Source organism: Xiphophorus couchianus, chromosome 20, assembly GCF_001444195.1.
Source record: "Xiphophorus couchianus chromosome 20, X_couchianus-1.0, whole genome shotgun sequence".
Lineage (NCBI taxonomy): Eukaryota > Metazoa > Chordata > Actinopteri > Cyprinodontiformes > Poeciliidae > Xiphophorus > Xiphophorus couchianus.
Window position 1 is genome coordinate 18,626,790 of NC_040247.1, and position 23,052 is coordinate 18,649,841.

The following is a 23,052-nucleotide window of genomic DNA, read 5'->3' on the forward strand; positions in this document are numbered from 1 at the left end:
TATTCAGCAAACATTTTACATTTTTAAACAATCTTTTAATCTTACTTGATTACATGGTACCTATTGATAAGTGGCTTCACAGATAAGTGATGGCACAGCAATTTATGTTCGCTACTATCATGTGTGTAGTAAACAGTAATTTAAACATTAGTATTGTATGCTGTTTTTAAACAGATAGAATCTTTAGAAAATACATTTTCTTGAATACAAAAATTAAGATAAGTGGTCTTTTCTCCTAGTAATCTTCCCACACAAGGAATAGGCACAATACAAAGCTTGGTATATTCATATACCGGTAGTCAAAATAATGTTTTATAAAAGTTATTACTAGGAACTTATTTCACTGCATAGCCGATAATGTGCGGATTGATCATAAACATAAGTTTTGCTTGAATGTGTCTGAGTTTGAGCTCAGAGAATCCAGCTGCCTCCAAGTATTTCCAGGTTTCCCGAGTGACTTCGCACCCGTCCCCAAAGTAGAACCAGGCAGGCTGGAGGACGTGCTGGAAGAAGTACAACCATGTTGAGGGGTCTGCCACCACATGCTCGATGAATAAGAAGGCACCACCCTGAAAGTAACACAACATGGTTGAGTGTGTGTGGTTAAAATGTAACAATAGTGAGCTATTTAAAAATATTTTTGCAATTATTAAACTGTAAATTATTCTAAATTTACATAACAAGAGGGTTATGTTTTAAATAAAAGAAGAACATCTACATTATTGATAACTAAAATATAACACTCATAGGATCCCAGGCACTAAACTAAAATACGACTGTCGCTCTTTCCCTGTTCTGTTTTTCCTAATCCTTTTGTTTCTCTCTAAAGTTTTAATATGCTCCGTCTGAGAAGCATTAATTTCTCTGCCAAAAACTAAATAAATGAGTTTAAGGCGTGTTCTCATGGCTTTATATTGGATAGCCAGTGCCTGTGCAACAGGTTACATAACTGAAACCTGATGTTTCCAGTTCAGGCAATGGGAGGGAATAAAACCCTGATAAGAAAAAAAAATATTTGCAGCTCAGCAAAATCTATAACTAATTAATAACAGCAGGGTGGGTTAACAACTGTTTACCATCAGTTACTGTTAGTTAATGATTGGAAAAAAAAACTTTCAACATGTAGTTACAGTTTCTTAACGTTTTTATTCCATGGTTTTATTCATTTATACTAATGAAAACTAAAACCCTAAGTTTTAATATGTCAATCAATCAATAAAATTTGATTTGTATAGCACATTTCAGCATCAAGGCATTTCAAAGTGCTTTACATCATATCAAAAACAGAAACACAAAGCAACATAGAATCAACAATCAAAACATGACATTAAGTCAAGTTCCATCACTAAATTTGTAATTGTTTACGTTTCAAATACATCCACACATTTATCTGTTCTAAGCATCTGTTCAGTGATTGGATGGGCTCTGAGTCACCTGGTGACATCGTAATGTAGAGCTGTGTGTCGTCTGCATAGTTATGGTAGCTAATATTATTTCCTGTTATAAGCTGAGCTAGTGGGAGCATATAAATATTGAATAAGAGGGGCCTTAGGATTGAACCTTGGGGTACCCCACATGTGACCTTTGACCTCGTTGATGAGAAGTTTCCAATTGAAACAAATAAATCCCTGTTCTTTATGTAAGATTCAAACCAGTTAAGCACTGGACCGGAGAGTCCGACCCAACTCTCCAGTCGACTCAGTAATATGTCATGGTCAACAGTGTCAAAAGCTGCACTGAGGTCCAACAGAACCAGCACTGTGGTTCTCCCACAGTCCGTATTTATATGGATATCATTGAACACTTTTACGAGGGCGGTCTCTGTGCTGTGATGAGCACGAAAGCCAGACTGGAAGGAGTCAAAGCGGTTGGTTATTGTTAGGAAGCTATTTAATTGTTTACACACAGCTTTTTCAATAACTTTGCTGATGAATGGGAGGTTGGAGATCGGCCTGTAATTCACCACACCTTACAAATTATCCTTTGTAAGCCCATCTGATTTTCAACCCATCATCCAGGTTCATAATTGCATTACATTGCACAAGGCCTAAGCTGAACAGAAATTATAGAACCTATTACACGTTTCTTAACAACGTGGCTGCAGTTCCCTCCTGTTTGTTTGGTTATGAACTACTGAAATATTTGCCCAGTTCAAAAACCTCTTACTGGTCTCAGTATGCGGTGCGCCTCTCTCAGGGTTTGCGGGATATCTTTAACCGAGCACAGCACCAGGGTGCACACAACAACGTCCACCGACTCGTCCTCTACTGGCGCCATGTCTTCCCCCGAGGCCACCACGAATTGGTCAAAGGTGAGGTGGTCGTTCTGCTTCATGCTTTTGTCCAGATATTTCTTGAAGTGTGGGTTCGGATCGGTGCAGATGACCTTACAGCCAGGCGGGTAAAACTCAAAATTTGCCCCAGTACCGCAGCCTATTTCCAGAAGTGTGAGCTTTTTGCCAGGCTTGGTGAACTCTGACAGACTGCGAAACAACTCCGCTTTCTCATCGTGCATTATCTTGTTGTAGTTGATCGATATGCGTTGCAGGAAAATGGGAAAGACGCGTTTATAACCTTCGTACAGACCGAGTGCTTTGATTATATGCATCGGAATACACAAAGCGTTCACCACCAGGGCCCAAAAGCTCATTGCAAAACTCATCTTTACTCGAGATCCAGTCCTCCAGGAGCACCGTGCGGAACCAGCGACAAGCCCTCAAAGTGTAACAGGCAAGGGTCAGCGTGACGTCCGGTGCGGATTTTCAGAATAAAAGTTAAGTGCGCATAATGAAATACTTCACTTCCCCTGGTTTGAAGGGAAGTGAAGTATTTGAAAAGATCACATATTTGTTTCGTTATGTGTAACAACTGAAGTGTATAATGATCTCTGTTTAAACCTTTAATAAAAACTGTAATCATAACTTTACATAAGGCACACAGATGACTTTGGTGAGTTGTTGGTAAACAATTTTAAGGTGATTTGGCGGATTTAGTTTATTTTCCTAATACGTGTTGTTTTAAAGTGGTTATTATTATTATTATTATTATTATTATTATTATTATTATTATTATTATTATTATTATTATTACTACCTATGTGTCACCTTCATAGATTAAATTACAAAGTGCTACGTATTAAACCCACCAGTAAAACAAGTTTTAGAGAAATCAATGAGTGTTGTCTTCCAGCAATAACATCATGTGTTATTGCGTTGTTTATTCACGTGGTGGTTTGACCTGTTTTCCAATGTGTTTGTCTGCAGTGGAGGACTGTGTTCTGGGTTTACCCTGCATTTCGCCGGTGTACCTATTTCTTTAAACTGGCATCAGGCCAGCAAAGATCCTGGAAAGGTTAATGGGGTATAGGAAATGGGTGCAGAGATAGTTTATTACAGATATTTATAAAATATTGAAGACAATATTGTTTATATATTTTATTTAAAGAAATAATGCAACATGTGTTTCTAAATAATGATTATAAGATACTTTAAATTTGCAAAAATAAAACTTACAGTAATAAATTTAACTCAATTATTACTTTAAAATATAATAAACATTAAGTCCATCCGTCTGTCACCTGTTTATGCTTCTCCAGTAATTGGGTCCCATTGTGAACCTGCAAGGATAAGTGGGTATAAGACCCTGGATGGATGGATGGATTATTATTATTATTATTATTATTATTTGTAGTACACTTGGATGTTTTCATTAATATTGCCATCCACAATTATAAGTAGTTTTTAATTGTTGGCTTATTAAGTATATTATTTTAAGTAGGCTTTTTCTATCATTTTGATTTTTGCTTGTGAAGTTTATGCTTAACTTGTGAAGTTTGTTGCTTGATGTTACGTCATCCTTATGTCGCTGCAGGCCCCCCAAGTCTTTAGTTTTTATTTCGCCCTTTGGACGTGTTGAGCGCAGTTCTTCATTCTTCCACTAGGGTGCGACAATCATAAATATTAGGTTGAAAATACTCAGAAATCAAAATAGTGACCAAATGAGAGCAGTTAAAATTCTTGATACTTTCATATTAAGCACTTTTAAAAGGCGGACAATATGGTGGGCCTCATAAAGTCACCTACTGTTGACTGAATAATGCATCAAGCAGGAATTTATTAATCATTAAATAAGCATTTAAAACAACAAAGGACCATGTCAAGTACAATTTTCAAATATTTAGCAAATAAGAGTGCATACTATTTGAAACATATAAACAATAATGTCTAATATAAACAATAAACATTAATTTTATAGACTAGACACTCATAAATGTATTTAAGTAATTGTATTCCAGTGGTTAAAAATGTACATTGTTTTCATAATGATATGGTAAAATTATGAATTTTATTTTTTTTATTTGACCTTTAATGATTCAGAGGTATATAAGCCTTACTCAGAAAAACTGTAAACACTTTTATTTCAAATTGATTTGAACACGACTTTGTAACTGTAAGTACAGTTACAAAGTCGTGTTTTCAAAACAGTAAATGAAACCCAGAAATAGATAAACTGCTGATACAAAGACTGGTGTTTCCAATACTTTATTTCTGCTATGATGATTGTCATGATGAGATTCCAGTCATGACAATGATTGGAAACTCATTGTCATGAGTTTACATCAAAATATTTACATCAAAATGTTTTCAAAATCTGAAAACATTTTCATAAAATATAGAAAAATGATCTTGATGTAAAGTATGTTTAATACCTGCTCAAAGGTTGTTGTTTTCAGAAAGTACATATTCAAATTTCTTATATATGACTATATTTTTATATTTCTATGACCATATTTTTATATTTCTATGCTGATAAAGGGGGATTGAAGAAGTAATTTATTTACACAAAAATTAATTAATAATGGAATCCATAAAATGAATTAATAATAAACATCTAAAGTATAATATCTTTATTGAATATTTAAAACATTTTGGTATCCAAAAGACACAGATGGAGCCCAACATGAATGGTACTTAGATTGCTACTACTAACACTTCTGCTACTAATAAAAAAAATATATATATTCTAACTACTTATTATTATTTTGTAGATGGCTGCCTGCAAAATCATTTTTGCATATTTTTGTTTAGCAGATTTTAATTAAACCAAAGCTGATACTGATAACCGTGATGTATCTAAACACGGTATCATAACAGTTTTTTCTTTTATTTCGTCACAGTCAAAGTTCAGATAAAGGCAAATGCAGCTGACATTTTTTTTTTTACAAAAAGCTAATACAATCAATATTTATGTAATAAAAACACGAAAGCATTTGACACAAAGCATGAAACTAAAGAAAGATGCTGAAAATGCTGCCGAACACAATATATGTGCGTGTTGTTTTAAATGAACGTCTTTTTGTGCTTACGATGCTGCGGTCTCTTGCTCGTTATTGGGAGTGAAGGCATTTACCGACACTCCCTAACAATTTGCTGAGAGTCATCAATTATGCAGGGCAGCGGCACGCACTGGGAAGGAAGATAGCAGCACCAATATGGCGACAGCCGCAGTTACTCCCGACTCTTTGCCACATCTGCAGTTCAGTGCCAGCTGTCAGGATATCTGTTAATGCGAGAAAAAGTAAGTGAACAATGTGTTGTCGTCTTTGTCCGGCATGTTTGGCCGCGGGATGGAGCTCAGCCGTACTTTTTGTCGACTGACTGCATCCCAGTGCCGCAGAGCGGGTCCCTCTCTCAGCATCTTTCCCCCTGTAGCGGCTGTGGAGGGTCTCTTTGCCAGTAACATGAACAAATGTGCATGCGGTTGCTTCAGCCAGAAGTGGGAAATGTGTGTGTGTGTGTGTGCGTGTGTTTTTCTTTTCTTTTAAACGGGAAGATATGATGCGGCGCGTTTGGTAGCAGCGAGGCTTTCGTTTATTTTTTATGTTGGGGAGTTGGCCTGCAGCTGGATGGGATGACATTTCAGTGTCAGAATGAGAAACATGATGTGGAAGTGTAAAGTTCTCTGAGTGGAAAACAGATACCCGGTTGTCTACAGGAACAATGCGACGCTTGCACCTGAACCGTAACCGCATGTTTTTCTAACATTATTTTGTATCGGTAATAGTTTTATGCCCCCCCCCCCTCCCTCACGCTTGCAGTCTCTCCGGAGAATATATAGCGTGAGGGGGTAGAAGGTGCGTCTATAGTTTGGCAGTCCTCTGAAGGGACCGCGGTACCTTGTTTCTCCTTTTATTCAGGCTTCCCATTAAAACGCAACATTCGCATTGTTTCATCCACTCTTAAACAACACATATCACAATTCTGTATCACTGTCGTACTCGGCCTGACAGGGCGCGGTTTACTTTCCCCTTTTTGTGATTAATGTTCATTAATGTTCTTTTAAAATAAACATGTTTCTGTGATATTGCGTTGCAGTGAGTTCATATGTGCTGCCGGGTTACTGCAGGTTTGAGTTGTTAGCATCCAGATTGTAGATTCCACTGACCTACTAGTTAGAACCTATAGCAGCACACTGCAGCATTTCAGGCTCTGGCCCTATAGAACAACGACGCACCCCGGAATAAAACACTTTAGTGAGGACTGCAGGCTACAGAGAGCTCTAAGTCTGGGTAGGGATAGCACTGAGGTTGTGATATGACATTGTGAAAGAAAGCAGCCGGTCATCATTTGAAACTGAAGGAAGTTATTAAAGGAAAAGGAGAGAGTGAGTTTTGTTTTCTTTCTTCTCAATCTACTTTGTCTTTTAAAAGAAATCCACTCAATTTGTTATGACACCACGATGTTCTGCAAGTACATAGTGTAACCTAAAACTGATTCATCCCACTTGTCAGGAATTTGGCATTATCCCATTTAGTACCTAAATAAATATTAATTGTATAGTTTAATATGAAGGAAGTAGATATCCTTTCTGGTTTAGTCTGGTTGGGCCGGACTGAAGTGAAATCAAACTTTGCAGCAGTCCCTCCTCCTGCACTCTAACCCAAATCCAGCCTCAGGACTTTTCTGATAATTATACAACTATTAAATAACAAAACTAGTCAATGAGAACTGCACCTAGGCAGGAAGCAACACACATATAAATTTTTTGAGACAAGTCATTCTCAGCATAAAATCTGCAATGACTCACTTTTGTTTCATATGAAACAGCACCAACACATTCTATATAAGTATCATTTTACCTTGAATAGTATTCTTTTATACTCTTTCCCCATTGGATGTAGTTAAATATATTGTTCAGGTTGTCTTGCTAAAGACACGGGCACAGTTTGATTGACAACAACATGTATGTCTCTTAGAAAACAGTCAAAATGCAGAAATTCAAAAGTGCTAAATTGCTCTGCATTCCTTCACAGAGCAAGTAATCTCGTCTAATTTCAGAAGTAATCAGTTGACCGCTACTCAACACAAGGGGGCGCTCACTCCTCACTGACTGCATATGAACACAAGCAATAGAAAACTTGTTAATCTGACAGAAAAACAAGTTGTTGTTTTATCTCGAACCTGTAGCCCCTGAATCAAATGCTGCCCTGGGCAACTGCCCATATCAACGCTTTCACTGACAACAAATCTAGTTTTTAGTTTCAGAATGAAGCAAAAATGATAAATCAAAAAATATGTGCAGGTGAGATAATAATACAAGAACATTGGGAGTTTAAAATAGGTCTCAACAAACCTAAATTAAAGCTTAGAACAAAATAGACAGAAATTCTTCACTGAAAAACTAGAACAAAAGACATTCTGTACAAAAATTTAAATAAAATGGAAAAAGATGTTAAAGCCAATATTTTAATGTGTATGCACACTACAAAAACAGAACTGTAATATGTCAGTTTCATTTTAAAGATGATTCATATAGAAAAAGAGAGAGAGAGAGAGAGAAATTAACCTTACTGAAATCTTCAAACAAATGTGAAAAATGAGAAATGCAATATGTTTAGTCTAAAACTTTGGAAGTTGCGTCTAATTGAACTTTACTATACTGTTATAATTACTGCTAATTTGAGCAAAGGTTTACAGCGTACAGCTTTGGCTTTAGAGGTGTCCTGTGCTTCGTTGCTACATGTTGATGTACCAAAAGGTTCTACGGAATGAAAAATTAAAAATGAAGCACCAAATAATCCTCACAACTTGAACACAAAATATTTTTTACAGTCCAGATATCAACTAAACCTCCTCTGTTCTCCATCTAAATATCTATAGCCAAGAGTTCTGCAGTCATTTGAATATAAACCTGGGCAGTGATGAATTTGATCAATAAAACATAATTTAAGTATTTATTTCATTAGAAAATTACAAGATTCCCACAAAGAATAAAAAAAGCTGCTGGATGACCAAACCTCAAACTAAATGTCACATATTTAAAATGTAGCTGTGTTAAACAGTTAACTAACTGTTAATGTATAAAGAAACGGTAAAAAACGTCTCTTTAAGTATGGAAGGACAAATGACTCAAAATGAAGAAAAGAGGATCACATGACCTCCATATCTCTACAGTCTAATATTAACTAAAGAACAAGATGATTGACTGTCTAATTGTTTTCACCTTTCTCTAATTTCTTTTTCCATGTGTATATAATATGCTTAGTCAGTTTAAATGTGGTTGGATTTTCGTTTTTGTTTATTTTATGGTACTAGTCTGTTTTCTACTGTATGATATTGTGCTGTAGATGTTTTGATGTTTCCTGAACAGGTTGTTGTTGGCAATCACAGTATGTTTTCAATCAACTTACCTGGTCAAATAAAGGTAATCCCCCCCCCCCCCCCCCCTGATATCAGGGGGGTGGGGGGGGTAGCTTTTTAGAGAACTACTATGGAAATTTAAAAAAAGATGACTAAATAAAGGTCGAATTTTTTACTACCTTGCCAGTTCGCAGTAAAACAGATGCTGCACGCAGAGTACACAATACAGAAGTAGAACAAATGATATAAATAAATAAGCATGGAGAGTATAAAAAAGGAGGTAAGTCGTGCTGCAGTGGTTGGTGGGTTTAACTGGAAGTGGACCTCCAAATGAAATTCTGCTCAGGGTCTTGGACAAGCTTGGGACGACTCTGGATTTCAGACACAAACCTGCCATGCTGCTACGTAGTTACTAATGTGGATGTGATCTATCACAGAACAGGCAGCATTAATACACCGCAGGAGAAGGAAATTGAAGTTCAAGAGGAACTCGTTTGACTCAGATGGACGTCCTGTTTGGATTTGACCGCCTGGCTTGGATCTCTGTTATGTCCAGTGAGCTCAAACCCCATCAGATGATTGTCCGAGTGCCCAGAGGAGAGTAAAGGGAGCTGTGTCCGGATGCGTGGCACCCTGAGTCGGATGCCTCTATCGCCACAGAGGACACAGCCCCACTTTCCTTTCCACGCTGCTGAACAGGACAGTGAAACAGTTTTTCTTTTTGCTTGGAAAGCAGTAAAAGGCGGCATGGGTTTGTAAAATGTTTGTCATCATTTCTTTAACTCTGCGCAGGGTGCAATTTGCTGAAATTATATTGGTTTGGAATAATGTTTTTCTTTTTTTCCATTCTTTTTTCCTGGCGCTAAATGCTGTAAAAGTTGCATCAGCTGCCTATTGATTATATAAAATTTGTGGGATGCCTGCAGTTTTTGCAGGTGTTTCTGTGCAGCTATAAGCCAAAGTCTTTAAAACTTTAAAAAACACACAACATGCGATGCTGGTCAAGTTCTTGTGTCCTGTTTGGGATCGCCTGGAGGGACCTCGTCATGTAAACTTTCTGGAAAGATTGTTCATAGAGGCTTCACCGACTGGCTACCTTAACTGGACTTCTTCTCCCTTTTGTCTTTAATGAAACGGGATTGTCAGGGGCTTTCCGGCTTTTGTAGTTCCTCTAAATTCTTTTTAAAATTTGTTTTCAAAGCACACTTTGCTGGTGTTTTTTTTTTTGTTTTTTTAAATAAATTTTGTGCTTATAATCTGCTTAGTCAATTAAGCAGCACAAGCACCCAAACAGACTGGTGAGTGAAATTCACGTTTGTTGGTACCACAAGAGTTAAAATGCTGTTTTAGTTACATGTTTTTTTCTTCTTTTCGTATTAAGTTTCTTTTTCTTTAATGCTTTACTGTATTAAAATGTTTCCAGTGTTTTAGAGCAGTCCTGTTCCCTAATCTGAAACTATATATATCTATATAGATAAAAGCTGATATTCTGTTTCCATAGTTACAGTTTTGCTGCTTTAGCAATAGGTCAGATTTCCATATATTAAACACTTCCTGTAAGTTAATATTTATTCTTCTTCTGCGTCACTGTTTAACAATTTAACAATGGCGTGGTTTTTAGCTCTGTCATTTGATAGTATTAACACATCTGGATCAGGATCTTGATTAGGGTAATTAAAAAAGAAAAAAGGTCATTTTTATAGGTTGTTTGCCTGCTCACCCAGCCCATTTCCCTTTTCTACTACTTGAAACATCTTCCAAGAACAGGGATGGACTAAAGCTGCACAAAAACATTGTTTTCCCTATTGCATCATTCGTAATAATCTGCAGAATAGCAAAGTAGAGGCTGTAATAGATGCACAATAATGGGTTTACAAATTAAGTTGATGTATTTTTTGTTACAACTGATAATGATATTTATTGACAAATTATTGTCAGAACTTTAATTGTTCTGCAATAATCCTCTCGTGTGCATGAAGGCACGATGTTTCTGACCCACTTTTAATGCTCAAAGCTAGAAATTCACCGATCAGGCATTTCTGGTTTTCTGGAGTTGTCGGCTAACTCTGATTGCAGTTTCAAATAAAAAAATAAAATAAAGGAATTACAAAATTATTCCCATTTATGTATCAAAACATTTGCCTCTACCCTTTATATATATTTTAAGTCAAATAAAATAACTTTTTCATCAAAAGTACATACTGAAAATGGTTGAGCGTTTTTAGTTTTGATGCATTTTATGAACGTACTAAAAAAACCCAACAAATTTCCAGTATTTCTTCTGCTGATATATATCTAATCAGAGATGATCATGAAAAAATGGGCAGATTCTGATCTGGCAAATCGGATCTCTACTTCAATCTTTTAGTTGTAAAAGAATCAAGTTCTGTGCCTTTTTTATGTATTTATTTTTTTCCTCTTCTTCCTTCTAATCACTCTGTCTCCCTCTTCCCAGAGCTGGTTGTCGGGGATGGAAAACAAATAAAAGGGAAATAGCTGCAGGATGAAAACATGGCCGCACCCCTTCTTGCACCCCCAGGACCTGACAGCTTCAAGAAGTTCACCCCGGAATCTCTCGCTAACATCGAGAAGCGCATTCAGGAAGAGAAAAACAAGAAGCCTCCCAAGCCCAGATCGGACAGTAGTCACCGCGACACATCTGACGACAATGAGCCGAAGCCCAACAGCGACCTGGAGGCAGGCAAGAGCCTGCCCTTCATCTATGGCGATATTCCTGACGGAATGGCGGCAACGCCCCTGGAAGACTTGGATCCATACTATTTGAACCAGAAAGTAAGTTAATACACGCACTGTCATAATACTAGACTTATTTTCCTTTATAGTTATGTTATTCATCATGCTGCCAAATAATAATTGGATAAATGTTCTCTGCCACTTTATAGAGAATATTTCAAAGTATTTCAGGTAGAATTAGCTATTTACATCAGCTGTATGGATGTCATGCTTCACTTGCTTTTTTTATTGTGCTTAAATGTTTCAGCTCATCAAACACATTTTAATCTGAGACCAATGTCATCTGAATAAATACCAAAAGCATTTTTCAAATAACGATTTTATTTCTCTATGGATAAAAACTATTCAAAATAGCCTGGCCCATAAATCTAAAAGCAATCACTGGCTAACCCTAATCCGATTTTAAATCGAAACTTTTTAAATCAGATTCAAGTATGAACTTTGACTAGGCCTACATTTTTTTTGTTTTGAGCCACAGCTGTGGCTTCAGTGTAGCTTACCACCATCGGAGTGTGAAAGACTGATTATAGCGCAAAGTGTTTTGGAGTCCTCAGACTTGATAAACCGCTATGGAAATTCAGGCCAGTTACCATTTGCCATTAAGCCTGGACTAGCTGTGGTGCATTGGATCATCGTCCTGCTGTACAGCCTGAGTCTGCTTAAGGCACAAATATCAAAGTCAAGTCCTCAAGGGTTGGTGTCCTGTAACTTTTAGGTTTGCATAATTACAAACAATTTAATTAATCTGATGCAAGACTTTGTGGAAGTTGAGTGCATGATGAGATAATTCACACATTTGCTTAAAAAATGTTGCACTTGGGACTGAAGACACCGCTGACTGAAGGTCATAAATTTATGTGTTGACATTTTATTTTAGAAATTTTTCTGATAAAGATCATAATTCATGGTAACATCAATAGCAGCAAATCAGTCAGGCATCTCTGACTTGGCACAGCATTCCCAGATCATCGCACTACCACCACCATGTTCCACTGTCTCTATGATGTTCTTTTGAAACACGGCTGCACATTATTAGAAAACCTGCAATATGAAATAATGTTAATTTTTTGTAGCAAGCATGATTGTGATATATAAAGAAATAAGCAAACATCATTAATGTCTTTCTGCTGTGGGTTTATAGTACACACCGCTCTCAGGTAATGAACATGTTGTCCAGCTGCTGTTTTTTTTTTTTGGTCAGCAGTGGTTTTCACGTTGAACTGTACCGTGGATGTCCTTTTTGCTCAGTCTCTTTCCTATTGTTTTATCAGGAAAACATATCTAAACTGCAGGAACTGAGGTCTGCCTTGCTTTGGAACATATTCTGGATTGTTTTGTGACCTCCCGAATGAGTTGCTCTCTTGGAGTAATGTTATTTGGCCCAGTCACTCCTGGAAAGCATCTACTGTTTTGGGAATAATGACCCTTAACATGGTTTTTAAACCCTTATGGACGTATAGACTCCACACCTTTTCTGAAGGATATTAACGGACTTGTTTCTCACCTGTTCCTCTATTTCCTCAGATTGTCCCCTATTAAATCAACACTTTACCATTTTTATGTGTTTGTTAAGATTAACTTTGTCTGACGAGGTGCTAAAATAGCAAAATATAAAGATAGAATAAATCTTTGAGGTAAAACATACTTTTAACTCCACCACACATTCTCTGTCGTCATAGGAAGCGGTGCTCATTCTCTGCATTTTGCTCACCAAGATTATAAAATGCTCCTTCTTTACAAATATAGCTTTTTTTAATAGATGGGCAAGTTGAGACATTTTTCCTGCAACTGCAGGTTTCTTTTGCAAAGCAATTCCGGTCTTATGTTTTGTCCAGCTGTGTTGATTCACTGCTCCTGTTTATGTCTGGAAAAGACAATGAAACTGCAGAAGGGAAGGACAGGTTTGCCTTTGACCTTCTATAAAATCAGTCCTAATGATTAACAGTTTTTGTCAGGATAAGACACTTTGAGATGGCAAGTGCTTTGTCGACTTGTCAGGAGAGGTAAAAGTGCTGAAATTAGTGCATTCAAGGGAAACCTTTGCTACAGTTACACTTCATTTCTAATCTGGCCTAATTTCTTTTCACGTTTGCATATATACGTACAGCTGCGTTGTCACTTTCTGCAGATTTTGATTCTGGTACTGCAGTATCAGCGCTATTTCTGAACAACGTGTGATTTTTCACAACGGGCATAAACAAAAACAGAATGACAATCAGGTTTTGAATTAGCCTGATGTGGAAAAGTTGGCTCATTGCCAAATTTGTTTTCTTTTATTTATCAGAGACGTGTCTGAGCTCTGTCCTTCCTGCGGCTCTGCACCAGTGGAAGCGAGTGAGAGAAGTTAGAGTAGAAGAGGGCAGGACAGGAAGTGGAGAGAAAAGTGCAGGGGCATGCAGCTGTGTGGACTCTCCTGTCTCCTGTGTTTGGGCAGTGATAATGTATAAGACAATCTGTGGGCTCTATAGAAGCAAGATGGCCAGTCAGCAAGACTGGCAATCTCACAGTGCAGCACTCCCTCCCAAGGTAGATGGAACCATCAATGGCCTGTGCCTCTTGTGATCTATTGATCCACAGTCCCAGGTCGGTGGTTACCACAGGAAGGGTTACATTATGGCCTTTAATATCTCTCCAAACTTTTCCTGATGCTCTGCGCATTCTTCCTTGGCTTTCATTTCTCTGCTCTGCAAAGTTACTTTGCTGATCTAGGAACACCGTCTCTTTGTTGTGATGCTGTTTGTTTGCAAACTGTTAAGCGTGGTGAGAAACTGGTGCATTAAAATAAGCAATAAAACAACAGTGTTATGGAAAACACTGCTTCATACCGTCTCTGTGTTTCTGTACTAACAAAAATACTTGACTTCAGCCAACTATGAATGCATTTTTATAGATTTATAGATTTAATGTTCCTATCGCAAATCCAAGACTTATTCTCTCTTGTAGTTGTTGTTTCAGGTAATTTTATTTATATGAAAAACACCATCCACAATATGTCAAATGGCACAATTTCAATATGTGTAATGTCACAATCATAAAAGACTGATTGGATGTAATATTTGTTAAGTTTTATCTTACCAGAGCCATGGATCCAAACCCTGAATGCCAGCAGGGGAAATAAGAATTTAACTCAATAAACATATTTTGTAACGAGGTCATTAACATGAAACTGGCAGCAGATGTTAGTAGCAATCTAAGTAATACACATAAATTCAGAAATCAAAAAACATCAGACCATAGTTTACATTATTCATAAAAAAGTTAAATACCATAAAAAATATGTATTAAATTACTGGAAGTATTGTTTGTCAACAGCAGCCTCATAAAGTTTCTTGTATGGAGAAACTATATTTTGGTCCATTGTTGCTCAGCACAAAGTGTCTTCAGATCCTGATGTGTTCTGGGAGCATCATGCAGACTGGTCGTCATTTATTTCCATATATTTTCAGTTACATTCAAGTCCAGTGATTAACAAGGTTGTACCAGTGACATTCGTTTCTTCCCCTTAAACAGTTTAGAGTTTTCTTGGTAACGTGCTCGGTGGAGTTTTCTTGCTGGAATATCTTTATTTCATCTTCAGGTATTTATCAATAATCCCCTGGTACATTTCTTCATGCATTCCACCTGTATCAAACTCTGAAAAACACCTCCCAACTACAAAACAGCCCCCAGCTTAGGAGGTTATTTGCAAGCCAATTCTCCAGACATGACAGAAGCAATGACGTTCAGATTTTCAGTTTCAGTCTTACGTATCAGACTGCACTCCAAGGATTCACTGATTCTCCAAATGTTCTGCACAAATCTGAAACAAGCTTCCTTCAACATAGTTTTTCTTAAGCAGAGGAGTCTTGCAGAGTGAGTTTAGATGAAACCAATTACGGTTGTACATTACTTATTGTTGTCAACCGTACCTGCTAACTCCAGGTCTGTCTGAAGCTCTTGCTGAATGGTCCTTGGCTCTTTACTCTTCTCTTGACTACTTAGTCCGACGTCTTGTGAGGATCATTTGGTTAATGCAGGTTTATGGTGAATATTAGAATATGGTATCTGGAGCATTCAGCAGTTTAAAAACAGACCTGTAACCAGCCCAAAAATGAACGCTTTGCTTTTAACTATCATGAGACGCTTCTTTTGAAATACCTTGGAAATGGGAAACCTTTTTACAGAACATTAATAAAGGAGGTTCCTTATGTTTACTCATCTATGCCTTTGCAAATAATTACTTTTTCATGTATTCGGTGCTTATTCGCTGTTTTCCTCCAATTTATTACGCAAAACACAGCTATTAAACATATTCGTTTTGATTTCTTTGTTATTTTGAAGTAATTGCCTACCAACATATGACATGTACAGTATTTCAGGTCAATTGGCCAGTTTTAATATATTTCTAATGGGAAGTATGTGGAAGGCTGTGTGGACTCTCACCCTCACCTGGTTAAAGTATTGGCTACCAGGATCCTAAAACTCATGGAGTGATGGGAATGTTTAATTGTGTGCAAAGAACGAGATGAGGGTTAATTGTAACTGAAATTGTCTTTGTTATTTATTCTTCAGTAATATTGTAATCGCACATTTTGCTAGTGTAATTCAGCAGAACTTGCTATAATGAAGTATGTGATAGATTGTGTCTTTTGCACAAACAATTGTCAAAAATAATTTCTCCCCTCCTTTTTATACAGTTAAATCTCATTAACAATTTGATCAGTGTCCTTAAAATGTAAAAATGTTGCTTGTAAAGACAAAGAGCAGGACATTTAGGTTAAAGATCACTTCTGAACAGATTTTAATAATTTGTTTCTATTTACCATCTCATTAAATGTCTTTGTTGACATTTAATTAATAAGTTTGTAGCATTTATAAATATTGAAATGCACTCACTCTAAGACGATGCAACAAGGGAAAACTCTAAGCTCTTCAAAATGGGAAAGAGGATCAGACATGCCTTAAATGTCTGTCTTCATAAGTCAAGAAATAGCTTCAATAAATTTCTGCAGTCCGATTGGTCATTAAAATGTTTTAAGAGGACGACCAAGGCTGGACGGAGGTCCAGTTTTAGCTCACCACCATGCACAAGGAAGAGGACTGAAAGGGAGTTAAAGAAAAATATCTCCAAAGCTCACTTTCAGAGAGCTGCAGCAAAAGGTGCCATATAAAGTCTCCATGACAACCATCTGTTTTAAGGCTTTTGTGCACAGCTTAACCAGTACTGCTTATAGTTGCAGATGGGCCTGTTTTACAACATTTGTAGCTTTTCTGTGCATTCAGGGTCTTTATCGTTCAGACGCCCACCATATTTACATAATTTGAAGCAGCACTATGTCTAATCCACAGACATTTGACCTTTATTCCCTCTGTGAGGAAGTCTTTCTGAGTATGTAACAAGTTAGGGTCCACTGCTCCCCCCTGTCTCTGCCCTCACCTTTCAAGGCTGTCTGTCTCCTCTACTTGACCGACGCTCATCCAATCGCTCCACATTGCTCTGTATGTCAATGAGTCTAAGTGTGTGTGTTTGTGTGTTAGTGTTGCTGCAGGAAACCTGATCACAGCACTCATGTATAAAAGAGAGGAAGAGGAGGCAGTGGTGAGGAAGAGAAATGCAGAGTTGCAGTTCTTGTTTTCCCCTGTGATGGGTGAGAATACTGCCTGGGCTTTCCGAATGTCTGATGTGACGAGGCAATGTTAAAGGAAGGAAGACGTGATGAATGGAGGACATGTACACATGTGTCCCTGTGTGCAGACGGACGCTGCCTGTATGCGAAGCAATACTAAACCCCAGTTTCTTTACCCCCCATAGCCTAGTTTTTCACTGCTGCTGTGATGGTTGTACCAGCAGTGTGCAGCAGAGCAGTAATTCCTGCACGGGTTTGTGCTCGGCAGCAGCTGCTAGAGGGCGCGCAAGGTGAGCTCGCGGCAGCAGCCACTGAGACTCGCTGCACACAGCATTACATTATGTTCCTCCTGCTCTCTCTTGGAGTCCACCACCGTTCATTATTATGCTTTTTCCCGTCTCCTCTTCTCTCTGCCGCCTCGTCTCTGGCGTTCTTTCTATCGGGGCGTAGTAAATTAGACCGAGGGCCGGGCTTTAGTGCTCCGTCTGAGTCCTCAGTCTCTGATGACACAGCATCCTCCTGTACTCGGCTGAGTGAAAAAGTGGATGGGGGCGGGAGGAGCGGGGTGGTCGAGTGCTGTCACTGCGATACAGGCTGGAGGAAAAACGAAAGTTGGAGAAAGCCAGGATTTTATTTTCTTGTTTTTTTTTCTATAATTATTTTTGCAGTTGTTTTTTTCTTTTTGCAGGCTTTGTGTTTATTCGTAGCTTATTAATTCATTAGTTTCCTGTCCTTCGGTTGTTATTGTGACATTGCCTGCAGCTGCTTTGGTTAGTTCTGAATATTTTACAAAACAATCTGCAGTGCTTTATATTATTGTTATTAGCAATGGTGGTTCTTGAATGAGTGCTAACCTGAGAAATCTGTACCTGACACCCATATTTTTTAAAACTAAGGTTTCACAATTGATTCTAAGTAATTTTTACTATTTGTGACAAATGTATATCAATTAAGCCAGGTTTGATCTGTATTTAAAGTTTTAGTACAAATTTATCTTGATATTGAAAAAGCATCAAACATAGTATTGTTTTGCTTTTACAAATATAAAAAGGTCCTGTGAATATCAACTATGTTTTCAAGAACCTTGAGTAATCTAATTTGAGGTCTGACCAATTTTTTTGTATTTTGAGTTAGAGATGAACAAAAGCAGTCCAGATTTCTCTGCTAAAATAGTCCTTTACTTTAACAAAACAGCGGGAACCCAGTCCAAATTCACTGGAGATAACAAGCGATAGAAAACTTGTTTGGGTCACAAATTATTACTTTTTCCTTTTGTAAGTGCTTGTGTAGCTTTCTGATGAAATGATGCCCTGTGTGGTTAGTCAGATGATAAAAACCACCATGGAGCAAAAAGCATTAAAAGACAAATTGAAACGCAAGTATAAAGACAGTCAACTATTTTAATTTGATCCTACAAAAGTCAAGGAAGCAAAAATAAATATTTGTGCAAAACGTCTGGGCTGCTGATATCAGAAAATCTCACAAATAATATAGATTTTTTTTTTACCTCTAACAGACGTGACGTAATGACAAAAAATTTTAATCTGTAAACTCATACATTTATATTATAACAAGTGGTGCATATTTTATCTTAAAACATTGATTCAGATCTTTGCTAACTAAAGCAGGTAGGCTGTTAAAATTAGATTTACTCACCTTACTCTCACATGAGGGAGACGTAGACACGGAAGACACAACTGTAATTTCAAACAATAATGACAACAACAGTAATCATCATAAAAATTAAAAATGAACTTTCTTTAGTTAGAACTGTTAATAAAGCATGAGCTACAAAATGCTTTACAAGATAAGATATAAAAACATAGGAACATTGGAAAAGAAAAAAGTAAGAAGAAGATAACTCAAAAGTTTACTTTTAAAGAATTTATTGGGGATTCTTTAATTTCTATCCGTATCAGATGCAAAATGTACCCTCATCAAGCCTCGGTATGAATTTGATTTGTTATTTACAACAAATACGGTAGGTTAAAATGCAAATTGGAGGGAGTTTCCCCTTCATGTAATCTTGTTTGTGCCTCTTTTTAATTTAACCAAATGATTTTTTTAAGTAGATGTGCTCACAAATATTTGATTAATAAATCACAGAGAAACATAAGCCAAAGAAGAAGAACTGTGGTGTGTGTTCTGACTTTTGACTCAGAATGCTAAAACTGCTCTTTGCTTTAAGAAGTAGTGCATTCCCTTTCCATGACTTCCTCCCTGTTGTTTCCCAGCTTAAATCTTTGTTTTTGTCTGTCTTTCTCACCTCCCCTTCCTTAGTTTCTCTGCTGCATACTTCTTCCTCCTCCTCCTCCTTCTCTCTACATCTGCCCATTTATCCCAGGTGTGGCTTTCTCTTCTCTGCAGCTCTTTGGTTTTCTGCTCTGCATCACTCACCCCCCTGATTCTCTCTCTATTCGGTTCTCTTTGCCGATGACCTGTCTCTGTCAGCCTGATGCCCCTTCTGGTTCTTGCTTGTGCATGTTAATTTAATTGTTCTGCATATAATATGACTGGGGCCTGGTACAGTGGGTTTTGTGTCTATTTATTATTAAACGTTTATTCTGTGTTCAAGTTGCAAGTTGAAAAATTAATGTTACTAACTACTAGTCACAATGCAAGTTGAAGGAAAAGTTTCCCCAAATAGTCTGTTAAGAAATACTTTATACTTGCAAATTGTACTTTGACTATTTCTGATATTAAACTCCAGGCTACTTGCATCTTTACAAGTCAAAACTCTGACTTAAAATAGTTTGTATGTTGTGTTTCCCACCAGAAACTAGTTTGAAAGGAAAGTGTATCTATTGTAACTTAATGCAATTAAAAGGCAAAATCCATCACTTGAAAAACATTTATTTTTTTGCCTGAAATAATAGTTCTGATTTTGGCAAATATAATCTAAAAAATCTATTTATCCACCCTCAGTGATTATCTGATCTGAGCAATATTTCAGGAATCAATAGTATATTTATGTCGTGACACTCAGACCTTCTCAGGGATTAGATTACTGATCATTGCTGCTTATAAGGAAGCATCTAGATTAATCCAATCACTGCTCATTATGGCTACTTTTTCATCTGTGATTCCTTCATGTTTATTTCGATGCTATGTAAACCTAGCCCTCTTTTAAGATAGTAAATGGCCCATATAGTGCCACAATTATCTATACTCCTTTATAGATGTGTATCAAATTCAAAATTAATGCTATAAAGCACCTTTCAATTAAAAAAACGTAAAATATTCCACCCTATAATTTGGATACATTAATTCAGTTGGGAAACAACCTTACATTGTAATTACTATACAGGCATCCTAAATATTCCTATTAAATAAATGCATATGTTTTTATTCGTACTTTTAAAAAAAATAAATCATTCTCTGTGATTCTTACGTTTGTACTGTACAACTTCCTGTTCCTGTGGAATATAAATGTGACATGACACAGAGGCTAATTTCTTTTAAGCACGCATCAAAATGGGAATAAAGGGATGAAATGTTATTCACAAAAGGCAGATATGTGCTGATCTTCGCAAGTAAGGATTTGGTTGCAAGAACAACCTGCTTAAATTAACCTGTATCTACAGACAGAGCAACAATTAAGTAAATCAAATCACAGTTAGTGATGCTTTGCACGTTAACTCCTAATGAGTGGCTACTCATTACTCCCTCCTTCCTCGTATCGCATTGACCTGGTCAGCAAAACACTTCCTTTGACCTCTGAGAGAAACGACGACTTCAGGTCCCTTGGCTTCCTGTTCATGTGACATTGACTCTGAGCAGATGACTGACGAAAACACATGATGAAAGACAACCTCTCCGTTTCTTCCTTCCTTCTCTACAGTGTTGGCTCTACACTTTCTTTGTTTGTGGTTACCTTTAGTATGACATTTTCCACCAGAAGGTCAGGAGCTTTGTTGTTGTTTTCTCACGCTACAAGTACAAATTTCAATGCTTTTTATTGAGAGCTTGTGTGACAGACCAACACTTAGTGTCATGTTGTTGTACAGTGGAGAAAACTTTAAAAACTGCATAATTTCCAGTGTTGCATTTGTTGTAGACTCTAAAATTTGACCATTGGGATGCAAATTGTGATTCATCATGAAAAGAATAAAACTCAAAATTATGGTGTTTGCATAACCCTAAAGGTGTCAACATGGCAGGGTTTGTTCGTTTTGCTGTTTCAGCTCTTTGACCCTCTACTTAACACCAATACAAATTAATATCAATATAACTGGATAACTGTATGTAATTACTTTGTATTGACTAGTGGTAGTTTTACTGCCTAATGTAAGAGGTGAACTGTGGCAGCTTGTTTAATTTTAGGGTTTCTTAAATGGGCAGTAGTTTCTCTGATGTCATGAATTCATAGATATATTGCAGAAAACTCAAACAAAATGCCACAATGAAATTTCAGATCCATACTGGCCATCCCTGTCTGTTGAGAAAAAGCCATTTGAAATCCCATCTACAGTTTAGGATAGGTCATGTGGGATCAAAACGCTATATTTCGCAGAAAACTGAAACCACACATGGGGATGCAAGGAAAGATTCGCACAGATTCCCACTATATTCTGCTAAACAGATCCTTAAACAAAAACTCCTGCTAGCAATTAAAACCAAGAATTTTGGTTTTGTGTAGAGGTTCTACTGAAAGCTGGAATAAAACAAAGGGGGGGGGGGCTAAATAAATGCACATATTTTATTTGTAAAACATTAAAAAACTATGTCATGTCACGTTTTCAGCTTTCTTTTTATGGCATTTTATGGTGGAGGTTTGTGGTTTTAAGATGACGCAATGTGAAAAACTTCATTTATATTTCCAAGGCATAAGTAAATGACCATAGTCACGTCGACTTCAACCAGGTCGCTGTTAATTGTCTCACAATGAAAGAGATCTGATTGAAAAATGCCCATCTTAACTCCAGTCATATAATCGTTAGATTTCTAGGTAACTGTCCTCCTTCTTATCACAAATACATAATTTAACATTTGTTCGTCACTGTAGTTATGTTTTGAGTTATTTTAAACAAAGAAGAACCTCCTCATCCAAATATCCATGGTTCACCGACGCGTCCTCCTCTGAACTACGCATTTAGAAACACTGGCCAGTGAGAGCAGCTCTGAACTGGGATGCCTGGAGAAAACGTGCAACACCTCAGCAGTCTGTTTGTAAATGATGCTCATGTCCATAATGCTGACCTCATGTGCCTTTTGTCTAAGACTTTGGCACAGGCCTCTGCAGACCCCACACATGAGTACACAGAAACAAACAGAGGCTGCTGCCTCTCTTCTTCCCCAGCCGCACTCTGCCCAGTGCTGTTTATGGGCAGGGAGTGGTTACTGCGAGCGAGCTCCGAGTCAGCAGATCTTCCCTGATCGATGACAGCATTTGCTGTTCCCTTTCCAGTAAGAGCTTTAAACCCGACATGAAGAGAGCCATTCGGCCACAGAGAAGTCAGGGAGCTTTGCATATGGATGTCTGCTTGTCTTGGGCCTTTAGGAGAGCTCGCTGCTTCTGTCACAGTGAAGGTCCTGCTGGGACCGACGGGAGTTCTTTGACAACCTCTCACAGAGGAAGTGATGTCAGCAAGGCAAAGTGTTACTTCTTTGCTACCTCTACAGTGCTGTCAAAATGTATTTATATGCAGATTTTCTCAGTTTATTCTTTTGTATAACAGTGAAAACCTGAGTAAATATTAGCACTTCTTAATTGATTTTATTTATCAAGAGGAAAAAGAAAATGTCTTTTCTCATGTTCCCCAAAACATCTCGATGTTCCCATAGACTTTTAATAAAATGCTATTTTAACTAAAAAGATAACAGTGAAAATGCATTTGACAACATCAGATACTAATATAGCATGTATTCGAAAAAAGATAACCGTACTGACAGACCATGATGGCGGTGGTAGTGTGATGGTCTGCTTAGCTGCTTCAGGACCTGGACGACTCGCTGTAATTGATAGAATCACAAATCCTGGTCTCTTCCAGAAACCAGTTTGTGACCTTATGCTCAAGGGCAGGGGGGTCATGCAGAAGGACATCTCTGATTGGC

General features: G+C 37.4%; 2 protein-coding genes across 6 annotated transcripts in view; one reads left to right on the forward strand and one right to left on the reverse strand.

Moving 5' to 3' along the window:
• Positions 1-13: 13 nt before the first annotated feature.
• tmt1a.1 (thiol methyltransferase 1A, tandem duplicate 1) lies at positions 14-2,739 on the reverse strand. Its single transcript, XM_028002111.1, has 2 exons — positions 2,167-2,739; positions 14-569 (listed from the first exon to the last, which is right to left on the reverse strand). Exons 1-2 carry the CDS (start codon positions 2,659-2,661, stop codon positions 336-338), a joined length of 729 nt encoding a protein of 242 aa, XP_027857912.1. The 5' UTR covers positions 2,662-2,739; the 3' UTR covers positions 14-335.
• A 2,695-nt stretch (positions 2,740-5,434) lies between these two features.
• scn8ab (sodium channel, voltage gated, type VIII, alpha subunit b) overlaps positions 5,435-23,052 on the forward strand; it is a 56,069-nt gene continuing 38,451 nt past the window's right edge. For 4 of the 5 annotated variants that reach the window (XM_028002070.1, XM_028002072.1, XM_028002068.1 and 1 more), the window contains exons 1-2: positions 5,435-5,576; positions 11,094-11,431. In XM_028002070.1, the coding sequence (XP_027857871.1) occupies positions 11,150-11,431 (282 nt within the window). In that variant the 5' untranslated portion in view covers positions 5,435-5,576; positions 11,094-11,149. Of the gene's footprint in view, positions 5,581-11,093; positions 11,432-23,052 lie in introns of all 5 variants that reach the window. The other variant, XM_028002069.1, reaches the window with a different exon arrangement.